At 38.2% G+C, this 22488-nt stretch overlaps 1 protein-coding gene across 18 annotated transcripts in view; it reads right to left on the bottom strand.

The window, feature by feature from the left end:
* Positions 1-1688: 1688 nt before the first annotated feature.
* The window catches only part of Csnk1g3 (casein kinase 1 gamma 3), a 91998-nt gene continuing 71198 nt past the window's right edge, over positions 1689-22488 (bottom strand). For 11 of the 18 annotated variants that reach the window (XM_076555258.1, XM_076555261.1, XM_076555267.1 and 8 more), the window contains 2 exons: positions 12056-12162; positions 1689-4043 (listed from right to left, as the gene is read on the bottom strand). In XM_076555258.1, the coding sequence (XP_076411373.1) occupies positions 3989-4043; positions 12056-12162 (162 nt within the window). In that variant the 3' untranslated portion in view covers positions 1689-3988. Of the gene's footprint in view, positions 4044-11368; positions 11393-12055; positions 12163-22488 lie in introns of all 18 variants that reach the window. The other 7 variants (XM_076555253.1, XM_076555256.1, XM_076555265.1 and 4 more) reach the window with 1 other exon arrangement.

Raw genomic sequence — 22488 nt, 5'->3', positions numbered from 1 at the left:
TCAGGAGAACAGCAGCTCTTTGTCCACTGGCATGGGCTCCAGTGGACATGGAAAGTTACTGGACCTGCTGGAAACTGCTCTCTGTTTTTACTTGGTTACCATGACAGTAGCATCTGAGTGGCCACTCGACCCTCACACTGAAAGTGAAAACAGTAAGTTGAAAGTCGAGCCAGGAGATGACACAGGAGAAGGGCAGGTGCCAAGATTAACTATCAGGAGCCAGTTTTACTGGGCTTCACAATTAAATGAAATATCTTTATTGCTCAAGTCAAGTTAGTTCTTATCATTTGCATGTGAAAAGTTCTTACTAATGCAAATACAGTCACGGAGACTAGAATCCACTCTAAGATCACATTGCTTTTTCTAGGTAAAGCCCATTGAAGATTATGTGTCATCCCCAGACCATTCTGCTTCTGTGTGTATGTGTGTTGTGTGTGCTGTGAGTATATGAGTATGGGTGCACACACACAGACTGTGCTGGATAGTTTTAAGCCAACTTGACACAAGCTAAATTCATCTGAGAGGAATGAACCTCAATTAAGAAAATGCCTTCATAAGATCCAGCTATAAGGCATTTTCTTAATTAGTAAATGATGGGAGAGGGCCCAGTACATTGTAGGTGGGAGCACCTCTGGGCTGGTGGTCTTTGATTCTAAGAAGGCAGACCGAGCAAGCCATGAGAAGCAGCCAATAAGCAGCACTCCTCTATGGTCTCTGCATCAGCTCCAGCTTCCTGTTTCCTGCCCTGTTTTGAGTTTCTGTCCTGACTTCCTTCAATGATGAACAGTGCTATGGAAGTGTAAGTCAAATAAACACTTTCCTCCCCAAGTTGCTTTGGTCACAGCAGTAGAAACCCTAACTAAGACATACTGAGAACTCCGAGGGTGACATCTATCATTTCCACATCCATTTGAGGCAGGGTCTCTCACTGAACCTGGAGCTAAACTGGCAGCCAGCAACCCCAGTGATCCTCCTGTCACTGTAGGACATGATGCTGGGGTAACAGGTGCATGCTTAATTATACTGGCTTTTTACAGGGGTTCCTAGGATTTGAACTGAAGCCCTCATACTTGCATAGGAAGCACTCTTACCTGCTGAGTCATCTCCCTGATCCACATTCTTCTGTTCTCCTGTTTTGTGAAGTCTCTGGTGCGCAATGCACATACTGGTCACAGGCTAAATGGTTCTACTTGCCTTATCTTGCCTACAGCATCCTTCAGTAAACAAGACTCCATTAATACCATTTGGTAAAACTGCTTAAAGGACCAACATAACGATAAGTCGAATTACTGTTGCAAATATACGCTCCCCATCTGCAATGACTTTATCCACTTAAAATTAATTAACAATGAACTTCCATAAATAGCATGACTTCATTTTCAAAAAAGGAATAAAATCATTGTTTATTCCCTTAAGTTATTAGAAGACAGATTTAACTAATTGCTCTACTAAGTAACTCAGAAAAAAATTATATATATATATATTAAAAAGTGAAAACAAAGAAGCGAGCTTAGATTCTTCCTGTTTTGTGTTCCTTACAACTGTGCTCCAACAAAGAACAAAACCAGAAACATGACAAGAGCAGGTTCCTTCTGCCTCTTCCAGAATAAACCAACAGAAGTTCATTTTTAAACCACTGAGTAGCAGTGAAAGGCATCAGTTCACTCATGGCTAGAGGAAAGGGGAAAGAGAGTTTAAAAAAACTACCTTTATTTATTTCTTTTTCAGTTACATACTTTTAAACAGGGCTGTGTTTCAGTATTCAGACATTCAGGCAATGTTGACCTCATTAGTGTTGACAGAAAAGAAGCATAAAAATGCAAAACATTGTTGGCTTAACCTGAACATACCTGCATTACCTATTACTGACCAGTCTGTGTGCCAAAGACTTATCCTCTGACACTAAAATGGAGCACTTAAAAATATTGCTAAAAAGCAAATGTCTACACACTGGCCTTTGCAGCAAATAAGGGTATTCATACTTTTAAAATATTTAAGTCCATAATTGGATTAATATACACACCTTCTTATGTATAAGGAGTTCAGATCATATAAACACTGTACAATCCAAAAAATCCTACTGAGAATAAAACTAAATAGGCTTATGATAAGAAATACAGATATCGCATGTATTTACAAATATCATAGACACACAAATTTGGTCAAATACTGTAAAGAAGTGGTTTCACATTATAAATGGCCAAAACATCCATCTACCTTGCTCAAAGCAAACAAAACCAAAAATTCAGTATTTAACTCCTGCAGTTTAGACCTCATGACAATATACAAATAGAGTGGAAACTGCTGACCAAATTATACAGCAAGTGTTTTCTAGGTTGAGTATAGGTCTTCAAAATTCAAGAAAAAAAGATTGCTCATAGGATTAAAAGAAACAATGATAAACAATGTCCTGATTCATGATGTTCATATGGGTGCCCAATTTATCAAAAGCAACACATTGAACTTTTGGCTATAAGAAAAATAAATTACAAAATACAATTAAATACCTGTAAATTCAATAATGAAGTAAAAAAAAAGTGGATTCATTTCCTTTAATACATATTTTTAAATGTTACCTTGAGACAAAAAAAAATAAATAAGCATACCTGAAGGTTCACACTTATGACAGAGAAGAGAATGCATGGAAAGAGTAACAATTTTATAAATGAATGTGTGATATGATCAACAGTATCTTTCTAGCCAGTCTTTTGTTTTAACTCTTAAAAATCTGGCTAAGAGAATGTGACAAAAGTATGCCTGTGTCCTTATGGCTTAAAACAAAGCACACTACAAAGTGGAATGGACTTAGCTAATAACAGAACTGTTCACTGTTCATATGCAGGCACTGTGAAAGCTCTGGAGGCAAAGCACCTGGCCCACCCTCTCCAAACATTCTCCCATCATCAACATTATGCTCAAGACAGGAAATTTCAGAGAACTAGCAAAGTGAATACAAGAGACTAATGTGCACAGAGGGCAACAGAGTGACCCAGTGTTTATTGCTGGGAGGGTGTTTCTTTTCTTTACTCCAAGAACTACCTAACAAACCTAACAAACAGCCACCACTGTATGGCACGTCCTCCGATTTCTGCTTCCGGGAGATGTGGCCATCCAGCAGCAGGCTTCAAGGGGCTCTAGCCTTACACGCCGCAACAAGTTTCACATTTATTTCCTTTCCTTAGTGTATTTTTTTGAATTTCGACATAGATTCCTTCTCCAGTACTCATTTTTTCGCTATCTAGCATACGTTATCCTCTGGAAGCATGGAGTCACATCACACAAATATTATTAGAGCTTCGGCCACTTCTGCAGTCACATTGCACACAGTGGCACAGCAGAAGCCACGTTCCTATTTCCCACATTTCTTCTGATTTATTCACCACCACCGCTTGCCAATCCCATAGTGCTTTTCCCTCAGTACCTTTGGGCAGTGACTGTACCTTGATTTCACAGATAGAATGCCAATATGATTCATGAATAACAGTACCATAAGTCATACTGAAATCAATGCAGATGTCACAAAATAGGAACTTTTCAAGAAAGTTGTTTTTAATATTTGGGCAACTGTTTTCTCTGCTGCACTATCCATTGGGAAGAAAATTCTTGTTTGATTATGCTTTTATAGAAGACATAAAAAAATCAAATTAGATGCAATTAATTGACACTTGGACACCTGTATCGTTTTCTATAACAGAAGAGCTTCTGGAAAATGTCCTCTGGAACTGTGTTCATCAATACCACTTCATTGGTCCATTCCATTCAATGATGGGCAAAGCACTCACATTTTGACAAAATTTTAAAGCTTCCATAAAGTTAAATTAGGAGCGGAAATGAATGTAAGACAAACCACAAAACGAAATATGAAAGTATGACATTTTTGTTTCAAGAGTGAGTCCTTGAAAATATATGTGGTCACTACAGAGATGATTTTAATCACGAGACAGCATATGAACATGTAAGTAACTCCCCAGGATCTGTCTGTATCCAGTCATTTGTGACGTTGTATGGTTTTCCTTTTCCTTCGTTTGAAAAAACAGCAGCACCTGCAGATGAAGAAGATGTTCCTTTATTACAAAACACTGAAGTGGTCAGAGACTGGATTTGTCATAGTAATTTAGATAGTCATAAAAAGCAACAGGCTCGTGCAAGATTGTGAACATATCAGCGAAGCATTGGTATTAGTGACCCTATGGCAGTTATTGTGACTATGTCCTATCAGCATGCCTTTTGAGTAGAGCGGGTCATTCTGTGCAATAAAAAGGAGCCAGGAAGTCCAAAAGGCTTTGCTTCAAGAAGTGAAAATCTACAGTGCTAACTCTCGACTGATCTGCCCATCTTACTCAGGACATTCAACAGTCTCTGTGTGCCATGCTTTTATAATGTTCATCTATACAGTTCTTCCCTTTCTGTCTGGTAGTTTTGATTCCAAAAGTCACTGTTACAAAGGCAATAATGACCCTATTTCATTTTAGTGAATATCAGTTTAGAATCTAAAACAAAAAAAAATAACAATGATAAACAAGTATTTCCTACCATATTTATCAACAGAAAGAGAAAACAGATTAAGTACAACATTAAGATGAGCACTTATTTTAAGGTTTTTTGGACAGACTCTCAAATGGCCCAGGCTGGCTTCAAATTCACAATATAGATGAGGATGACTGAACTGTTTATCCACCTGCCTCTACCTTTTTGGTACTTTAAGAGTCAAAACTTATTCTAGGTTTTTTAAATTATTTATCAAAGTAATTTTATACTTAACATTTAAAATAGCATAGAGAAAATGAATCCATTTTATAATTCAAAAACTATATATACAAACTTGTTTTAAACATATAGGTTTTTTTAAATATATAATTCAAAAAATATATATCTTCAATCCTTGTCTTTTTCCCTAGGTAAAAACACGTACATATAAACTTTACCTCACTGAGGTAACCATCCAGAAAAAGCTGAAATGAGCGAGTGTGTGTATGTATGTATGTGTGTGTTTGTGTGTATATACTGAAATATTCATGGGTCTAAATTAGAGCTAGGGCCATAAAACAAACACTAAGTACAAAATACTGTTTCAGGAATTAGAAAACCAGTCATGTTTACTTTCAGCTATAATAACTAATACTTTCTCAAATCTTAAATATATAAATTTTCAAAAATAGAAACTCAAAAGGACACTGCTCAGTGGACAGAGCCCTGGATTCAATCTTCAATGCCATATAAAGTGGGCAAGAGGTAGACAGAAGGGTCAGGAGTTCAAGGTCACAGAGTTTGAGTTGAACCTGGAATACATGAGCCCTGTCTCAAATAGAGGAGGCAAAATATTATTCAAGTAATCTTTCCATTACTAGGAAACATCCACAGAGTAAAAGGTAAAATGAGAAGAAAAAGTCATTTAAAAGAAAAGAAATAGATCAAATATTTAAAATATGAAATTTAAGAATTTAGTGATTATAACACGCGTCTTAGGAGGTCTTATTAATTTAAAAAAAAAAAAATCCAGTGCCAGCTATTGGGGTGAATTCTGCAAGATCAAAGAAGCAGAACAAGCCACAGCCAACCTCACCTCACCAACTTCTCAGCCGATCCTCCTGTTTTCTCAAACTGGAAGCCTGAGTCCTCATCAGAATTGATCTCAGTTGAATTGCTGCTAAAAGCCTAAAAGCTTAAAAGGCCTCTAGTTCCTGGTCCTCATGCCTCATATACCTTTCTGCTTCCTGCCATCACTTCCTGGGATTAAAGGCACGTGTCTTTCCCAAGCAAAACAGGAGATCACAAGTGCTGGGATTTAAGGTGTGTGTCACCATGCCTGCTGTTTCCAGTGTGGCCTTGAACTCACAGAGATCCAGATGGATCTCTGCCTCCAGAATGCTAGGATTGACGGCATGTGCTACCACTGCCTAACCTCTATGTTTATTATAGTGGCTGTTCTGTTCTCTGATCCCCAGATAAGTTTATTGGGGTACATAATATATCAACCACGAGTGTTATTTCAATGAAAATTCAGTACTGTTTAATATAAAGTCCTTGTTACTGATATTAAATGTTTCTATATATTTTCATTTGTCATTTCAAGCTCCAAAGTATATCCCTTCAAAATCTGTGTACTAAAAAGGTATTTTAAGTTATATAAGCCTTTAATTGTGGGGAATGTAATGCAATGCAAGTGTTGATAAACAGGTTGTTCACTACCAGCTTGTCCACACTGGGGCCATAGTCACATGCCTCACTTATTTCTTTGGTTTTGTCTTTAGTTCGGAGAGCCAAGTTCTTTCCCTTTGTTAAATAACCTTTCTTTCTAATGTAAGAACTATTGGATAAAGAAAGCATGTCCAATCAAATCGTTTATTTGAAACTAAATAAATTCTAAGAAAATTTCTAATGGCACAGGTTCTTTAAGTTCAAAAACAACGTTAAAGGATTATCCACATAACTTTTAGAATAAATCCCATTAAATAGGATGGCATACTATTAAAGCAATTACCACCAGAGGGCAGCATTGATGTGTGTTCTATGATGCATCTGCCCACAAAGCAGCAGCATTAAAGGAGTCAATTCAAATTTTAACCCCCACTGGTTTTTAAGATAAAAGTCATTTCAAAACCAGCTGATTCATAGTCTTGGTGACTGAGAAATTGTCCTCTCACTTATGTCCCGCTTCCCAGCACTCCACCTGAAACAGGGCTGTTCTCCTAACACCGGTTGTCTTTTGTCTGCATTGACTACTACTCTAAGTGATTCTGTCTGACTACCTCCCTTCACACTGGAAGGAAGCCATGGCATGGTGAGCTCACAGAAATAGCCCATCAAATGAGCAAAAAGTTACCACTTGTTTAGTATTTGTTGAAGATTTGCCTCCTTCACACAACCAAACCCTACAGCAAGGTCTAGTCAAAATTATAGGTATGTTCTGAATCTCGAGTTCTTACCCATGGGCCACAACCTCTACTGTAGCCTACAAAACACAAATTTCAGCACCATCGTGAGGCTTTTTTGAAGAAAACTGACCCAGGACACATTCTTAAAATGCCAAGTCTGGATCTCAAGGATAAGACTTGGCATAGGTTCTGTATCCAATAATACTTATATTCAAAAGGCAGCTATTTAACAAATGGGAAGACTTAAGCTTTCAGAACTGAAAACAAAATCAGAGAAACAAGTGAGGTCATGTGAATCTAACACCAGTGTAGAAGAACTGGCAAATAAGAGCCGATGCCATTGAAATTCATCTTCAAACCACAGTGAGCTAAGCTTGGCTCTGCTGTTCCCAGCACACCGCTGTTCCACTTCACTCACTGTCCTCTTTCTCTAGAATCTGCTGTTTTCTTGGACCTATATTATACACTCACTTCTCTCAATCAAAGTAAAGCATGTTTTCCTGTCCAGATCTGAGGTTCTTACATACAGCCTTCTACAATGACTCATCAGCATCACCTTTGTGCAGACTATTCCTGCATCCAGCCTGTACCACCCACTCAGGACTTCAGAAGCCAGTCTCTCCAGCCGTGGCTTAATGAGCATATAGAAAAGCACCTTTTCTAACAACTAATACTTATTTTTTGACAAATACATATTTTACATAAAAATTAATAGCCATAGTACAATTCCTTATCTTTGGATTTCTTGATTTTTTTTTTTTTTTGGTTTTTCGAGACAGGGTTTCTCTGCGTAGCTTTGCACCTTTCCTGGAGCTCACTTGGTAGCCCAGGCTGGCCTCGAACTCACAGAGATCCGCCTGGCTCTGCCTCCCAAGTGCTGGGATTAAAGGCGTGCGCCACCACCGCCCGGCCGGATTTCTTGATTTTTAAAAAATTTTTATTTGTTTTGTTTGTTTTTCAAGGGAAAGTTTCTCTAGCAGCTCTGGCTGTCCTGCAGCTAACTCTGTACACCAGATTTGCCTCAAACTCACAGAGATCCACCTGCCTCTGCCTCCCAAGTGCTGGGATTACAGGTATGCGCCACCACCACCATCCCACCCCACCCGGGTGGATTTCTTGATTTTAAAAAGGAAGAACTGTTAAGCTAGGCAAGAGTTCATATCAGAACAAGATTATGGATGTAACTCCTTCAAGAAGACACCTATAGTCCCATGTCCTGTCTTCTTCTCTATCCACTCACAACTAATATCTCTCTCTAAAATGATGCAACCTTCTCACCTTTTTCAAGATGGCTTAGTTCAGAGATTTCATCTTGCCTATACCGTAGTTTAGAATTTTTCAACAGAATTTTCCTTTTAAGTTGACCACACCTATAATCCCAGCTAAACTAAAGCAAGATCAAAAGCTCAAGCCAGCCTGAACTAGAGAGAGACCATGCCCCAACCCTCCACCTCCCAAAAGCCAGAATTCACAGTTTAAGTCTCTACTTGACAATTTGTCCTTGTAAGTACAGCCATGCCCTCTTGCTCATCAATTTCATCACTGGCTAAGCCTTTTGGGGCCACAGAGTTCTTCAAACTTTGGTCCCCCATCTATTTCCATGATCCTCTTCATTTTATCTTTGAAGGAAAAGAGGAAGAGCGAGAGGTAGGGGAAGCATTGACTTTCCATCGATAGTGCACACCACACAGTCTTGTTTTATCCTCTATAACTCCACTTCTCTCCTATACTGGTTATAGTAACTGAATATAGCTTGGCAATAAGGTACTTGCCTTACAGTACAAGGCACTAGATTCAACACGCCCCCCACACACACAAAACCTTACACATCTAAGGCTGAAAACTGAAAGGTATACTTCACGTCTGCTCAAATCGTATGTAAGCTTTGAAATACCTTCATAATCATCCAATCACCAAACATAAAAATAATTTGCCCAATAAATATTAGAAGGGGGATAGGATACAATCTAGAAAAAGAAGTTATGTTCATATTCCTTAGTCTTAGGGATCTGAACAACGTTAATGACCTTATAGAAATGCTAAGACTTAATCTGACTAAAAGAAAAGAAAAAAATTTGTTTAAAGAGTTTGAATGAAGAGCTTTAAGGAAGAGAAATTCTGAGGATTCGTGCAACCCACCTAGAATCAAGTTTCCTGACCCACAGGTTGCTATCTTTTAATACCACTTTACCTAGATATAATTCTTGTGTCATAACATTTGTCCTCATACAGTGTACAATGCAGACAAATAGTCTATTCACAGAACTGTACAGACACCACGACTACCAACTTCAAAGCTGCCTCATTACTTGAAGCAGTGGTTCTCAACTTGTAGGTCATAACACCTATGAGAGTCACACATCAGATAGCCACATTACAATTCCTAACAGTAGCAAAATTACAGTTATGAAGTAGCCACAAAAAAATTTTATGGTAGGGGTCACCAAAACACAAGGAACTCTATTAAAGGACTGCAGCATTAGGAAGGGTGAGAACCACTGCCTTAAAGGAACCCTGCTATCTATTGTCAGTCCCTCACATTTCTTTTCTCCCAAAGACAATCACTAACTACCTTTACCTGACCTGTACCTTTACTACTGCCCTGTTCAGTTTATGTAAATAGAGCTATATAATACATAGTATTATTCTGTTCCTTTCACTTACAAGAATTTTCAACCTCACTTCTTTGTATTATATAATAATGCATTTCATGGGTATGGTAAATTGCTTTAGTGAATTATTTACTAATAACTTTTGTGGTTTTCTATTTTAACCCCTGGGAGTCTAAAGATGAAAGAGTCCTTATTTTCAATACACTGAGAAAGACATCATGATGTGAGAGATGTATAAAGAAAACAACAGGTAGATTAACAAAACAGTAGTAAAATATATAGCATCAGAATTAAGTTGAGTCTGGGAAAAAACAGGAAATGACAAGAGTAAGCAAGCTATAAAGTCCTTTGATGTCATATCAAGAAATCTGGACACAATCCTCCAAGGAATAGAGGACAGTCCCTTCAGGAACAGCAGTCTCATAGCTTTCTTCACTCTTGTCCTACAATGCCTCCGGAGAGAAAAGCCAGCCTATTTGCATGCATACCCACAGGCATCAAACTAAGTGAACCATAGATTATACCATTTTGAAAGCCACTCTACAAAGCAATCTCTGATTATTCGGTCACAAAGTGATCCATTTCTTTACAAATCCATAGCTTTACCATGTACTAATATCTACTACTGCAAGTGAAATCTCAACAGTGTAACCACTGAATGAACCTATGGAGAATGAATAGACTGGATGGAAAGTCTCTAAAAGGAAGTAAACACAGATAGCCAGGCTTAACAATGACTGTGGGACAGAGATGGAAGAAGCACACTCCTGTGAAGAGCACAGATAAGAAAGGTATCAGCAGCCAGTGATGAAGAAATAAGTAAGTGTGATAATAGCGACACAGTCCCTGAACGGGACAAAGTAATGGAACCTTGTCACATCTACTGTTTTTCTCAACTCCCTGTGAGGTGGATATTATTACAGCATTTTACAAAGAAAGAAACAGGCCTAAAAAAGTACCACCCTATGTCATAACTGTCCTTAGTACTCTACCTAAAATTCAAGTACAGGCCATTATGGTAACTTTTTATTTAAAAACAAACAAGTAAATAGCAGACTAAATATCTCTTGAAATATACTAAATAAATTAAGTCATACCACCAATAAATTCTAAAATGAAAACTGATCGAAATGGATTACTACTTGCTAAAAATAAATATCCACATTATCTCAGTTTTCAGCTAGTTTAAAAACAGCTAGTGTTTTTAAAGATGTAAGTAAACTGACTAACAGGCTTTAAAACTGACTATCTAAGCCTTTATTCACGGCAAAACTGACTTAAAATTTGTCTTGAAATTGAGAGAAGCACTTAAACACAGATTGCAACTGTAGGCAAATACCAGAAAATAACTAAAATTCAGTACTATTTCTCCCAGGAAGAATATTTTTAAGAATATTATTATTATTATTATTATTATTATTATTATTATTATTATTAGAAGGAGGATTTTCAAAGTACTGGTTAGTAAATGAAATAACATTTTAGTGATACTGTAGGGGGAGAGATTATGTGTCCAAAAATTGAAAACAGGGAAATAAAAAGTTTAACTCAAAAACTTAGCTTTCTACTTAAAATAACAAATAACAACTTCCATGTCACAAAGGAAATGCACAAGCACAAGCAGGTTGGCGTGTCGTCTATGCAGTTAAAAAGTGCCCCCAAACTATGGAACTTAAAGCAAAAAAAGCTGCAGCAGGCAAAACAGCTCCTCAACAATTATTTCTTGCTTCTCAGAGTTAATGTTATTGGCATCAATGAATTTTCAGTTTTACCAATTATAATCTCTAAATTAAGAATGTTTTTGTTTGTTTTAAATGGTGCTAAATTTTTGAAATTGTAGTCAATGGAGCTATTTCTGCCTGCCTACACTTGAGAACTCACCACATATTCAATACTTTCTGGCAGCTATACACAGAAAAACAAAAAGAAAAGAAAAGGGGAGAGAGGAAGAAAGAGATATAATCAAAAATAGCCCATAATTAAATGATCACATTGTTTTGCATGCTTAATTTTTCCAAGCAGTATTACTATAATTTACATCTTAAAAATTAATCTTAAAGTAACATTAAACATGCAGTATCCTACAATGCCAAGTACTTATACTTATTGAAAAGTAATAATTAATACAGTAATAATATCAGTGCAATGTTCCTAATATCAAAAGCTAAATGTGCTATTAAGTTTATTTATTCATTCATTCATTTATTGTTTTTTTTTTTTTTTTGAGACAGGGTTTCTCTGTGTTGTTTGGTGCCTGTCCTGGATCTCGCTCTGTAAACCAGGCTGGCCTCGAACTCACAGAGATCCACCTTAAGTCTAAATGAAAATTTAAGCACAGTTCCCAAATAACAATTTTTGTATTAAGAAAGTATTTACTAAAGTAGTAGTACTTTAATGGTGATTAAGATAATCAATTATATCACTTCTTTTGTGTGCTCTACTCCCTACAGAAAAAATAATATGTGGAATAATTAGATGTAACTATAAAGTTCAAACATGAAAAGTTATGAACCCACCCCACCCCACCCCCAAAAAAAACCCTACTGAAATAAGCAAAACAAAACGTACTTGGTTTCATCCATCACTTCTACTTCTGTAGGGGCTGTGATGGGCGCGTTTGATCGTCCTGCCGTGGGGTCATCCGTGTTTAACTCTCCATTTGTAGAACTTACAACCTGTTTTATAAGGAGAGAGAAAGAATATTTATATATATCAAACACATATACATAATAACATATACTAAGTAAAGATTAAGGAATTTAAATTAGAAAGTTAATGAGGAACACAAAATAATTAGTAGATCAAAGCCATCTAATGTGCTTTTGACTTACTTCCTTTCCATCTTTAAACTTCTATTTTCTGCTTCTTTCTAGAAAGGACCTCCTACACTGAGATTTCCATCAGTTCCCCTTGTGTGCCCATCTTCTTGGCACAGTACATATGATCTACTTTCCCTCCTCCAATCTGCAATTACGGAGACTTCCAACTCACACTGCCCATTTTAAGGAACAACAGAACCACCCTCCACCTCATCGTGTAAACCCCACATCTGATCTGTAATAGGTCCTCTGAGATATTCCCCAAACACATACTATCCATATCTAGTCAGTTCTCATTACCTCTATTACCACTCCAGTACCAAAACAACATGATCTTTCCTAAGGGCAAAAAGGCTATTAGTCTTCTGTTCTGACTTGTATCACAAGTAAAATACATCATCCACAAAGCAACCAGAGTACTCCTTTCCAGGTATAAATCTGTGATAATTCCCTTCTGAAAAGTTCCAACCTTTAGCTTCTCATTTAACTTAGAATAAAAAGCTATATTCCTTACCCCACATGCTACAGTCCCACATAATCTACTGTCTGCCTACCTCCCTAACCCCTTAGCTCACCAGCCTCTATCTAATACATCAGGTCAGGCCTTAGCACTGACCCCGTCACTGGCTAGGTTCTACAATGACCAATAGGTGGTCTTACTTCTCAGATCCCCAGAGAGCACCTCTATGACAGGCTTTTCTACCATATGCCTAAAATTTCCACACAGGAAGTCTCTTATGCTGTACTTTTTGATTCTTTGTATAAGTCATTTGGGTTGATTTTTATTCATGTATTTGATTATTTTTATGTTTGACACATGGTATCTCTTTGTAACCCTGGATATCCTGGAACTTGAACTCACTGAGTTCTGCATGCCTCTGCTTTCCAGGTGCTAGGATTAAAGGCACACATCTACACCTGGCTTCTTTGTATGCTTTTGGTTTTGTCTGGATGTTCTTATTTCCTGATTTACCTATTTTGTTCTTAATATTCTGCCTCTATTAAAACTATTTCATAAGAACACTAATCTCATCTTGCTCTCTAATATACCTGACACAGAACAGGCCTTCTACCTATTTGTCAGAATAAATCAATACAGCCATGCATGAATGATATTCTAAGACTTTTAAGATTAATATAACAAAATTCCTAAATTATCCAAGGACCTAAAATACAGATTCACTTAATTACCCTATTTCTTTATTTCCTCTTAACACTAAACCTGAAAAGATACTCACATCCCATGCTTCCCTTATTCCTAAGGTCCTTCCATTCTCTTTCTCCGTATCATCACTCCATCTGCTCTGTCTTTACTTTCAAACTGAGAATTCTCTTGAAAACAGCGAGAAAGTCTGAAAACTGTATTCTGTGAGCTTTGCTTGTGCCTCATTTTCCTACAAAATTTCTGTATCTGTTGGCATCAATTAGCTGATCACTCTTCTCTCTATATAGACTTATACAGAGTCTATACTAAGATGAATCCACACCCCAAACTAGCTATACCACTACCAGTGAAGCAAGCGTGAGAAAGAAACCTTGATCTTGCTAAATCTCAGTGCCCTCAACTATGACATGAAACATGCCAATGTCTAACTATCAGCTGGAATGGGACCAATACATACAGCCAGAGATCAAGCAATCAGCCAGCCTTTTGCAGAGGGATGTTACAAAGGAGAAATGAAGGCACACGTTATAGGGAAGCCAAAATCAATCAACTAAGCAAATACATTTGTTAAAATTTTACAAGTCAGATTCTAAAGAATGTGCTGTGGGATGTTCTGTATGGCAAATGTGTTGCTCTGATTGGTTAGTAAATAAAACACTGGTTGGCCAGTAGTCAGGCAGGCAGGAGGAAGTATAGGCAGAACAAGGAGGAGAAGAATTCTGGGAAGTGGAAGGCTGAGTCTGGAGTCACTGCCAGCCACCGCCATGACAAGAAGCATGCGAAGACTCCAGTAAGCCACGAGCCATGTGGCAAGGTATAGATTTATGGAATGGATTAATTTAAGCTATAAGAACAGTTAGCAAGAAGCCGCCACAGCCATACAGTTTGTAAGCAATATAAGTCTCTGTGTTTACTTGGTTGGGTCTGAGCGGCTGTGGGACTGGCGGGCGACAGAGATTTGTCCTGACTGTGGGCAAGGCAGGAAAATTCTAGCTACAAGAATGGGTCTGTTTAGCTGGCATTTCTAGAATCTTAACTACACTAGAAGGTTGAAATATCAGTTTTTTTCAGGCTGACTTATTTTCAGGAAAGTTTATAAAAATGACATAATCTGAAGTTTGGCATTTCAGAGCATAATGAGGTATCTTATGGTTTACTGTTATAATGCTTGAAGACTTTCTGCTCTGACACTCCAACTGTGAGGGGAAGAAAACCAACCACATCATAGTTAGTATTTTAAGAACTGACTCTAGTTTCACTACCAAGTTTCAGAGGACAGGAGGAAAAAGCCCATAAGCAATTCCCACAGAAGCCATTCTCAGTTAGACACGACAGAGCAGGCCTCACACAAGGCAGCGCCTCTGTCACCAAGGACTCGGGAGGAAGTGGATTGAGCCAGGAGTCTGCAGCGCCACCCAGGCTGTCTCGGCCTCCCAAGTGCTGGCGTCACTATGCTCGGCTCATGGGCAAGGATTTTCAAAAGCAAAGTTGATATTTTCCAATATAACAAACTCATACAAACTACTTATGCTTATACCTTCCCAGTTTCTATTTCATTTCTCAAAGGCATGGTTACCAAGCATACAGTACAGGCTCACATTACTAATGAATCAGATAGCCATCTATCCATTAAATATATCAGAAATACTAAAACACACACACATACCAGCATTCTCTAAGACATTTATTAAGAACCATGCTATACGTGATACAGTTAAAAGAATATTTTTCAGAGTTTATTGAACTCACACTAGTAGACACATAAATCACTACATACTCTGAAAACTATAACTAGAGAATAATTGATAGTTGTCATTTTAAAAGATGACACCACAGTAAAATGGCTTTCTCATGGGCCATGGGTATGATTCACCACAACCAGTTTTCATTGTCTTTACACCAAGATAAGGTAGGTTTTCAATTTAACTTTCACTAATAGAGACATTAATCGTAGCAAATTTCTCTGAGTATTCAAATCTTTGGAGAGGTTAATGTAAAATGTTATTAAAACAGAAGATCACAATAAATGAATCATACCGATCCATGCCAATGTGACTCACCAGGAAACTTCCTAAACTAACGAGAGTGGAATTATTTACACAATAGAAACGATAACTACATCCTTCTATAAATGCTCTTTTGTAGCTATCAATACCCTAGAAAACTATAGAGAGTAGATGGAATTACAGTAGTCACTCAGTCTTGTTCCTCATTATTAACTCTGCACTGTTACTGACCCGACAGAAGACTAAGACTGGTTTTAGAAATGTCTTTCGAAAGGTCATATACACAATAAGCACAACTGAGAGCTGTCTACGAAGTAAAAATCACTCTTCTCCTGTTTAACCATGTATATTTGCTACCACTGCAAGATACTTCTGTTTGCATAACTTTGTCAGTATTATCTATATTTGAATCTGAATTTGTACAAGCAAAGACATCAGACTACTTACTGCAATGATGTATATTCTTTCATTTTCCTTAACAGTACCTAGCCACATGTGTCTTTTAGATGATTTGTGATTCTATACCTGTCTTGGCCTAGGTTCTCAAAAATCACATTATTCCTAAGGCTCAAATAAAAAACTTCCCAACCATAAAAGACTCCCAAACAATCAGGAGGTCATTCAGCACACTAGTATCCTTAAGGTTTTTCTTCTTCCACTTGCTTACAGTTGCCAACTACTGTAGAATCCACTTTCAATGGTGATGAGCTAAACGGAGCTGTACTCTAATGAAAGGCTCAGCTATGATGGAATTGGAGGTTACTACTATCTGTTAAGACCAGTACATTTTAAAACTTAGTTTTGGAGATCTGATCAGCCAGGCAGAAACACATCAAATTGGGGTGGCAACTGTGCTCCTAATTTCCTAGCCCCCAGATCCAACCAAACTCTACTTTCTATTATATTTCCAATCATTTCATTTCTCTCACCTCTACTACTCAGTCCAGCAACTCAGCTACAGACTTTTTGTTTTGTTTTTTTTGGTTTGTTGGTATGGTTTGGTTGTTCAAGACAGGGTTTCTCTGTGCCAGCTGCCCTGGCTGTCCTGGAAGTCCCTCTTTAGAACTGGTTGGCCTCGAACTCATTGAGACCAGCCTGCCTCTACCTCCTGAGTGCTAGGATTAAGGGTGTGTACCACCATGCTCTGCTGACTTTTTTGGTTTTTTAAAGACACCTGTACCCCAGACTATAAGCCTTGAAGTTGGGACAATCCTCCTTCAGCCTCCTCAGTGTTGGGATTGTAGGCATGAGTTAACACACCCAGCTTCAGCTATAGACTTTTCATAGTTTTGTCTCTGACTTATACTTCTCTCCCTTTAATCAAGTCTTTACCAAAGGAATCTTTAAGCTTCCAGTGTAAGAAGACAGGTTGAAGCTGCTTCTTTGTGACACCATGAAGAAGAGTCAAGATGAAGAAATTTATACTTCATTCCAAAGAAATAATACAGTGGAAGAACCCTGGAAACAAAGTGATAAAACCAATGGCAAATACAGATGCTGAAAAAAGAAGCCCTGCACAGCTCTCCAGGGGAGGAGGGACACAGCCCTGCACAGCTCTCCAGGGGAGGAGGGACACAGCCCTGCACAGCTCTCCAGGGGAGGAGGGACACAGCCCTGCACAGCTCTCTGGGGAGGAGGGACACAGCCCTGCACAGCTCTCTGGGAAGGAGGGACACAGCCCTGCACAGCTCTCTGGGGAGGAGGGACATAGTCCTGCACAGCTCTCTGGGGAGGAGGAAAACAGAAGTACCCATCTAAAGTTAAGCAAGGATACCTTGATGAAAAGAAATCAGCAACCCTGCCCAAAGAACAAGCACACAGTTTATACAAGCCTTGAAAGTACTTCAAATTTTAGTTAGATAGCAACTCCTCTAGTGTAACATGTTGTCAGCGTAGAAAAGGTCCTTTCTACCACTCCCCATACCTCAGAGTGTTGTGGCCAGGTATCATCTTAAGAGGGAACCTAGTGTTTAAGATTAAATTACCCTGGGAGCCTGGTAACAAGGAACAATCATAGTTCAGGATCCTGGACCCAATCCAACACAGCTTTAAGTTAGAGAGCTAATTATAGCAGGCAGTCATAAAGAAAGAAGACTCAGCAGCCTCAGCTTGGGCAGCAAAGGGTATGGTGGCCAGCAGCCCTACCCTCAGTCAGTAAGAGCTTGCCTATCACCTAGGAATTACTGTGAATTCCAAGAAGCCCAAGCCAGTCATCAGCTGATAAGCCAGTTTCTGAAACCACATTTCTGCCACAAGGTTCACTGCCACAAGGACTGAGAACTCTGAAGTACCAATGGACTGCCTGATATCTGCAGCCTCCAGCAGATTTCAATAGTAGGCAGATTTTCAAAGTAGAAACTTTCAGGCGTGGTAGTGCATGCCTTTAATCCCAGGATGCACAGGCAGTGGCAGGCTGATTCTCTGTAGGTTGGAGGACAGCCTAGTCAATGTATCCAAGGCCAGGACAGCCAGGGTTACATAAAGAGACCATGTCTCAAAAAACAAGCAAACAGTAAGTGGGAGACCGGTCTGACTGTGTAGGTCTGGATGCTGTGTTGCTTCTTTAACTCCCCAAAACACTAAGGGGACATCTCTGACTAGAACATTTAGACATCCCAGCATGTATAAACAGATGGGACCAGAAAAGAGTCTGTGTGGTCCACCAACTGCAAAGCTAAGGATGACTTACCAGAGTCTCCTGCTACATAAAGAATAGAAGCTACTAAAAGGAAAGACGTTGTTGCCAGTTACCTCAGACTTGTCCAGTCCAGGCTCAGCACCAGCCAGGAGGGTGAAGAGAAAAAAACAAAAACAAAAACAAAAAAAGACTCTCCAGGTTCAACAGATTCCTACCTACCTTTGTGCCTCTACCTGAAGACACCAATTCTATTATTTTTAAGTGAGATAACATTTGATTGCATGGCCACCTCTACAAGCAGGGTATTTCACAATAACCTTCACAATTCTATAGCTTCCACTCTCCCAACAACTGTATAATTCCTTTTTATCTTTCAAAATTGTGTCTGGGTTTAATGTTGTGTTCTCTGATGAAACTTCTGCTCTTACGGACTGGGCAATATTCTGGTTATGTTCTTTTCATTTATATTGTTAAAGGTTTATTAGCATATATTAATTAGGCATAATTTCACACAGGTATTTAATCATATTCACCCCATTACTCTCTCTTGTCTCCCTCCCCCTTCTACTGATCTCCTTCCTCTTCCCAGCCAGTCCTCCGACATTCAGGACTTTTTGGCATGGGGAGAGGGACCGGAGTCCTATGGGAACTATGGGAACATGAGTTACAGGTCATTTGCAGAGCACTGAGAACTTACAAGTGGCTACACCACTAACCTAAGACTCCACCTTTAGGACCCACCAAGAAGGCACTCTAAGACTCCATCTGCTTCCCTCTATGCTTCCCCATTTTTCTCTGACTGTGCTGTTAGCAGCATCTTAATTTTACTTTGTGTTTAAAAAAAGCCCTTTATGGTTTTTTAACAGTTCTTACATTTGTCTAGTTTATACATGTTCTCATTATTAGGCCATCTTATTTTAGCTCTTCTTTGTCTTTCTTCATAATATTCTTCACTTCTCTTCCTTTCCTGTTTTATTTAACCCTGATTCCTCCTCTGTTGTTCTTCTTTCCCTGTTTCCGCCCTTTAATTTTACAGAACATTACATTATCTTTGCTATTTTCTGTTCTGTAGTCACTGGCAGTGCATCAGTGGGCTGTAACTGATATTAAGTGCATTTCTCTATCATGTATGTTTTTTAATTGCTGCTATTGTATCAGTGATCAGCATGTTTTGTACTGAGTGGTACTGAGGCTGAGCTCAAAGGAACTGCTCATTAAGAACAACCTGAAATACAAAAGAGATAAGCAGCAGGCACAGAGGTCACAGGACAAGCAAAAAGGCAAGGCAGCACAGTATATCCAAGAGGCCAGAAGCCACTGAAACAGTTGAAATGTCAGACTAAGAATGCAAAACCTACTTCTAAAAGCAACAAATGACTCCTAGAAGGTCAAGTCCACAATAAGGAAATCAAGATATAGATACAAAAATCAGCAACATAGAAGAAAGTCTGTAAGAACTGAGAATTTGTGGGAGGGGTGGTAGGTACTCTGGAAATAAAAAAAAACTCAGCCAAAGGGTGGCAAACATCACCCATAGACCAGGTAGAGCAGAAGAAAGGATATCAGGGCCTGCAGAAAGGTCGAAGAAACACTACATTCAACATAAACAAAGAAACAATCAGCAAGAATGACACCCACAGGAAAGAACTCTGGGTCATGTTCAAGAAAACTAAACATCCATGGGGTAGAAGCAGCAGCTGAGACCACCAGAAGGAAGAAGCTTCCCATCAAAATTCATAAAATAAGGGATTAAAAGGATGACACAAAGTATCAATGAAACAAAGGAGTTGCTTCTTTGAAAATATAAGATTGACAAACCTTTAGCCAAATTAACCAAAACAAAGAGACAGAAGACCAAAATAATATAAATATAAATATAAATATAATATAATATAACATAATATAAAATTAGAGGTGAAAAGGTGGACATCATAATAACAATGAAATCCAGAGGATCCTTAGAGAATGCTCTGAAAACCTCTATTTTTAAATGATAGAAAAATTTAGAAGAAATAAATAAATTATATTTATATAATACTATCTACAAAAATTAAATCAGCAGGATTTAAACAACATAAATCAGCAACAAGACAGAAGCAGTGAGAGTCTCCTAACAAAGAAAAGCCCAGGACTGGAGGGACTCACTGCCGAATTCTCCCAGAACTAAGAACAAATGAACATTAGTGTTTTTCAAATACTTTTTTAAAACAGAAAAGGAAGGGAAACTATTCCGAAATCAATCTTCGAAGAAAATGTTACCAATACCAAAACCACATAAGGAAACAATGGAAAGATAAAAATGTCTATTTCCTTGATGAACAGAGATGCAAAAATTCTCAATAAAATACTGGCAGAGCTGAATTGAAAAACATTAAAAAGAATCATACTCCACGACTAAATTTACCTTATTACAGGGAATGCATGAAAGATTTACTATATACATATAAATAAATGTAATACTATAAGCAAATACACGTGGGAAAAGAAAGCATACAAATATCTTACTAGATGTATTACCAGAGTTCTGCATCTCCATAATAAAAGCTCCGATAAAAAACAAGGAATAGCCAGAGCATGCCTCAACATCATAAAAACTATATATAACAAACAATATGCTAAATTGGAAAAACTGAAAACATTACCTCTAAAATCATGAATGAGATAAAGATGTCTGGTAACTCTACTTCTATTCAATACAGTGCTTAAAATTTTGGATAGATCAATATAGCAAAAGAAAGAAATAAAAGGCATACTAACAGGAAAGGAAGAAATCAAACTACCCCCATAAGAGGGTAACAGGGTTCCTCTAGACTTCAAAAGACCTTAAGGATTCTAGTAAAAATCTCTTACATCTATGAAACACCTTAGCAAGGTAGCAGGGTACATAATCCACTCAAATCAGTAGCACTTTTATACCAATAACAAACTTGCTGATTCACAAGAGCTTCAAAGCAAAAATACCCAGTCATAAAACTAAGCAAAAAGATGAAAGACTACAAAGAAAAATTTAAAAAGAGAAATTGAAGAAGATAGAAACAAGAAAAAGAATTCCCATAATCATCAATTCACAAAAGCAGTATTATGAAAATGGTCACATGACCAAATGGGTTGATGTTCAACCTAATCCCCAACAAAACTTCAATGACATCTCGACAGAACAAGAACACAGTTTTAAAACTCACACAGAAGCTCCAAGGCCTCCAATGGCCACAGTCATCATAAGCATTAAGAGTAGGAGTGAGGGTACAGATGTCAAATTACACTATGAAGATTTACTAATGAAAACAGCAGTGTGCTGGCACAAAAACAGACACACAAACCCACGGAACAGAATAAAGGGTCTAGAAATAAACCCACACAGTTATAGCCACCACAGACACTGGAGTAAAGACAGCCTCTTCAACAAATGCTGCTTGGAAACTGGCTGTTTGCATGCAGAAGAATGAAGGCTAGATCTCTACCACCCTGCACAAAAATCCATTAAAATGGATTAAGAGACCTAATGTAAAATGTGAAGCCCTGAAACTGCACAAGGAAAGAAAAGGAAAATAGTTCAAGATATGAACATCCAAGAACTGAGAGCTGTGGCTGGGTGGAATTAGAAAGCTTCTGCACAGAAAATTGGCAAAGTAGAGAGACAGCCTACGGGAGAAAATGTCTGTCAAATATGCATCTGAGTGAAAGTTAGTATCTATAATCTATATATTAAAAAAAAAAAATTCAACACCAAAAGTTCAGATCACTCTATGAATAAATTGGCAAATTAACACATTTTTAAAAATAAGAAAATACAAATGACTAGGAAATGCATGCAAAGTATTCAAAACCCTTAGCTGTCAGGGAACAGTGACTGAAAGGCACATCAGCACTCCATCTCATCTTGAGTTGAACCAGCTAGCACAAGTAAACAAGGCCAAGCATGGTAGAGCACCCCTTTCATCCCTGTGCAGGGAGGCAAAAGTAGGCAGACCTCTGGAGTTTGAGGCTGCCGGTGGCCTGTGTCCACACGGTGAGACTCTGTCTTAAAAAGAAAAAACAAAAATCCAACAGCATTAGCTGGTAAGAATAGGGGTGGGAGGAAGGAACGCTTATACCCTTCTAGTGTGCCAGTAAAGTAGTGCAACCAATGCAGAAATCAAGATGACTCTTCTTCCAAATTCAAAACTAGAATTACCACATGATCCAACTATACCACTTCTAAGTGTACACCCAGAGGAATCTGAGCAAGAATACTACAGATACCTGGGCACCCATGCTTAGTGACAAAGCATTCACAGCAGCCAACATACGGAACCATCACCAATGCAAATCAGCAGATGAACAAACAAGGAAGCCGAGATGGACATAAACTATAAATATAGAAAGAGAAAGAG

Source organism: Peromyscus maniculatus, chromosome 19, assembly GCF_049852395.1.
Source record: "Peromyscus maniculatus bairdii isolate BWxNUB_F1_BW_parent chromosome 19, HU_Pman_BW_mat_3.1, whole genome shotgun sequence".
In the NCBI taxonomy this organism is placed as follows: domain Eukaryota; kingdom Metazoa; phylum Chordata; class Mammalia; order Rodentia; family Cricetidae; genus Peromyscus; species Peromyscus maniculatus.
This window is presented reverse-complemented; position numbering and strand designations above follow the sequence as displayed.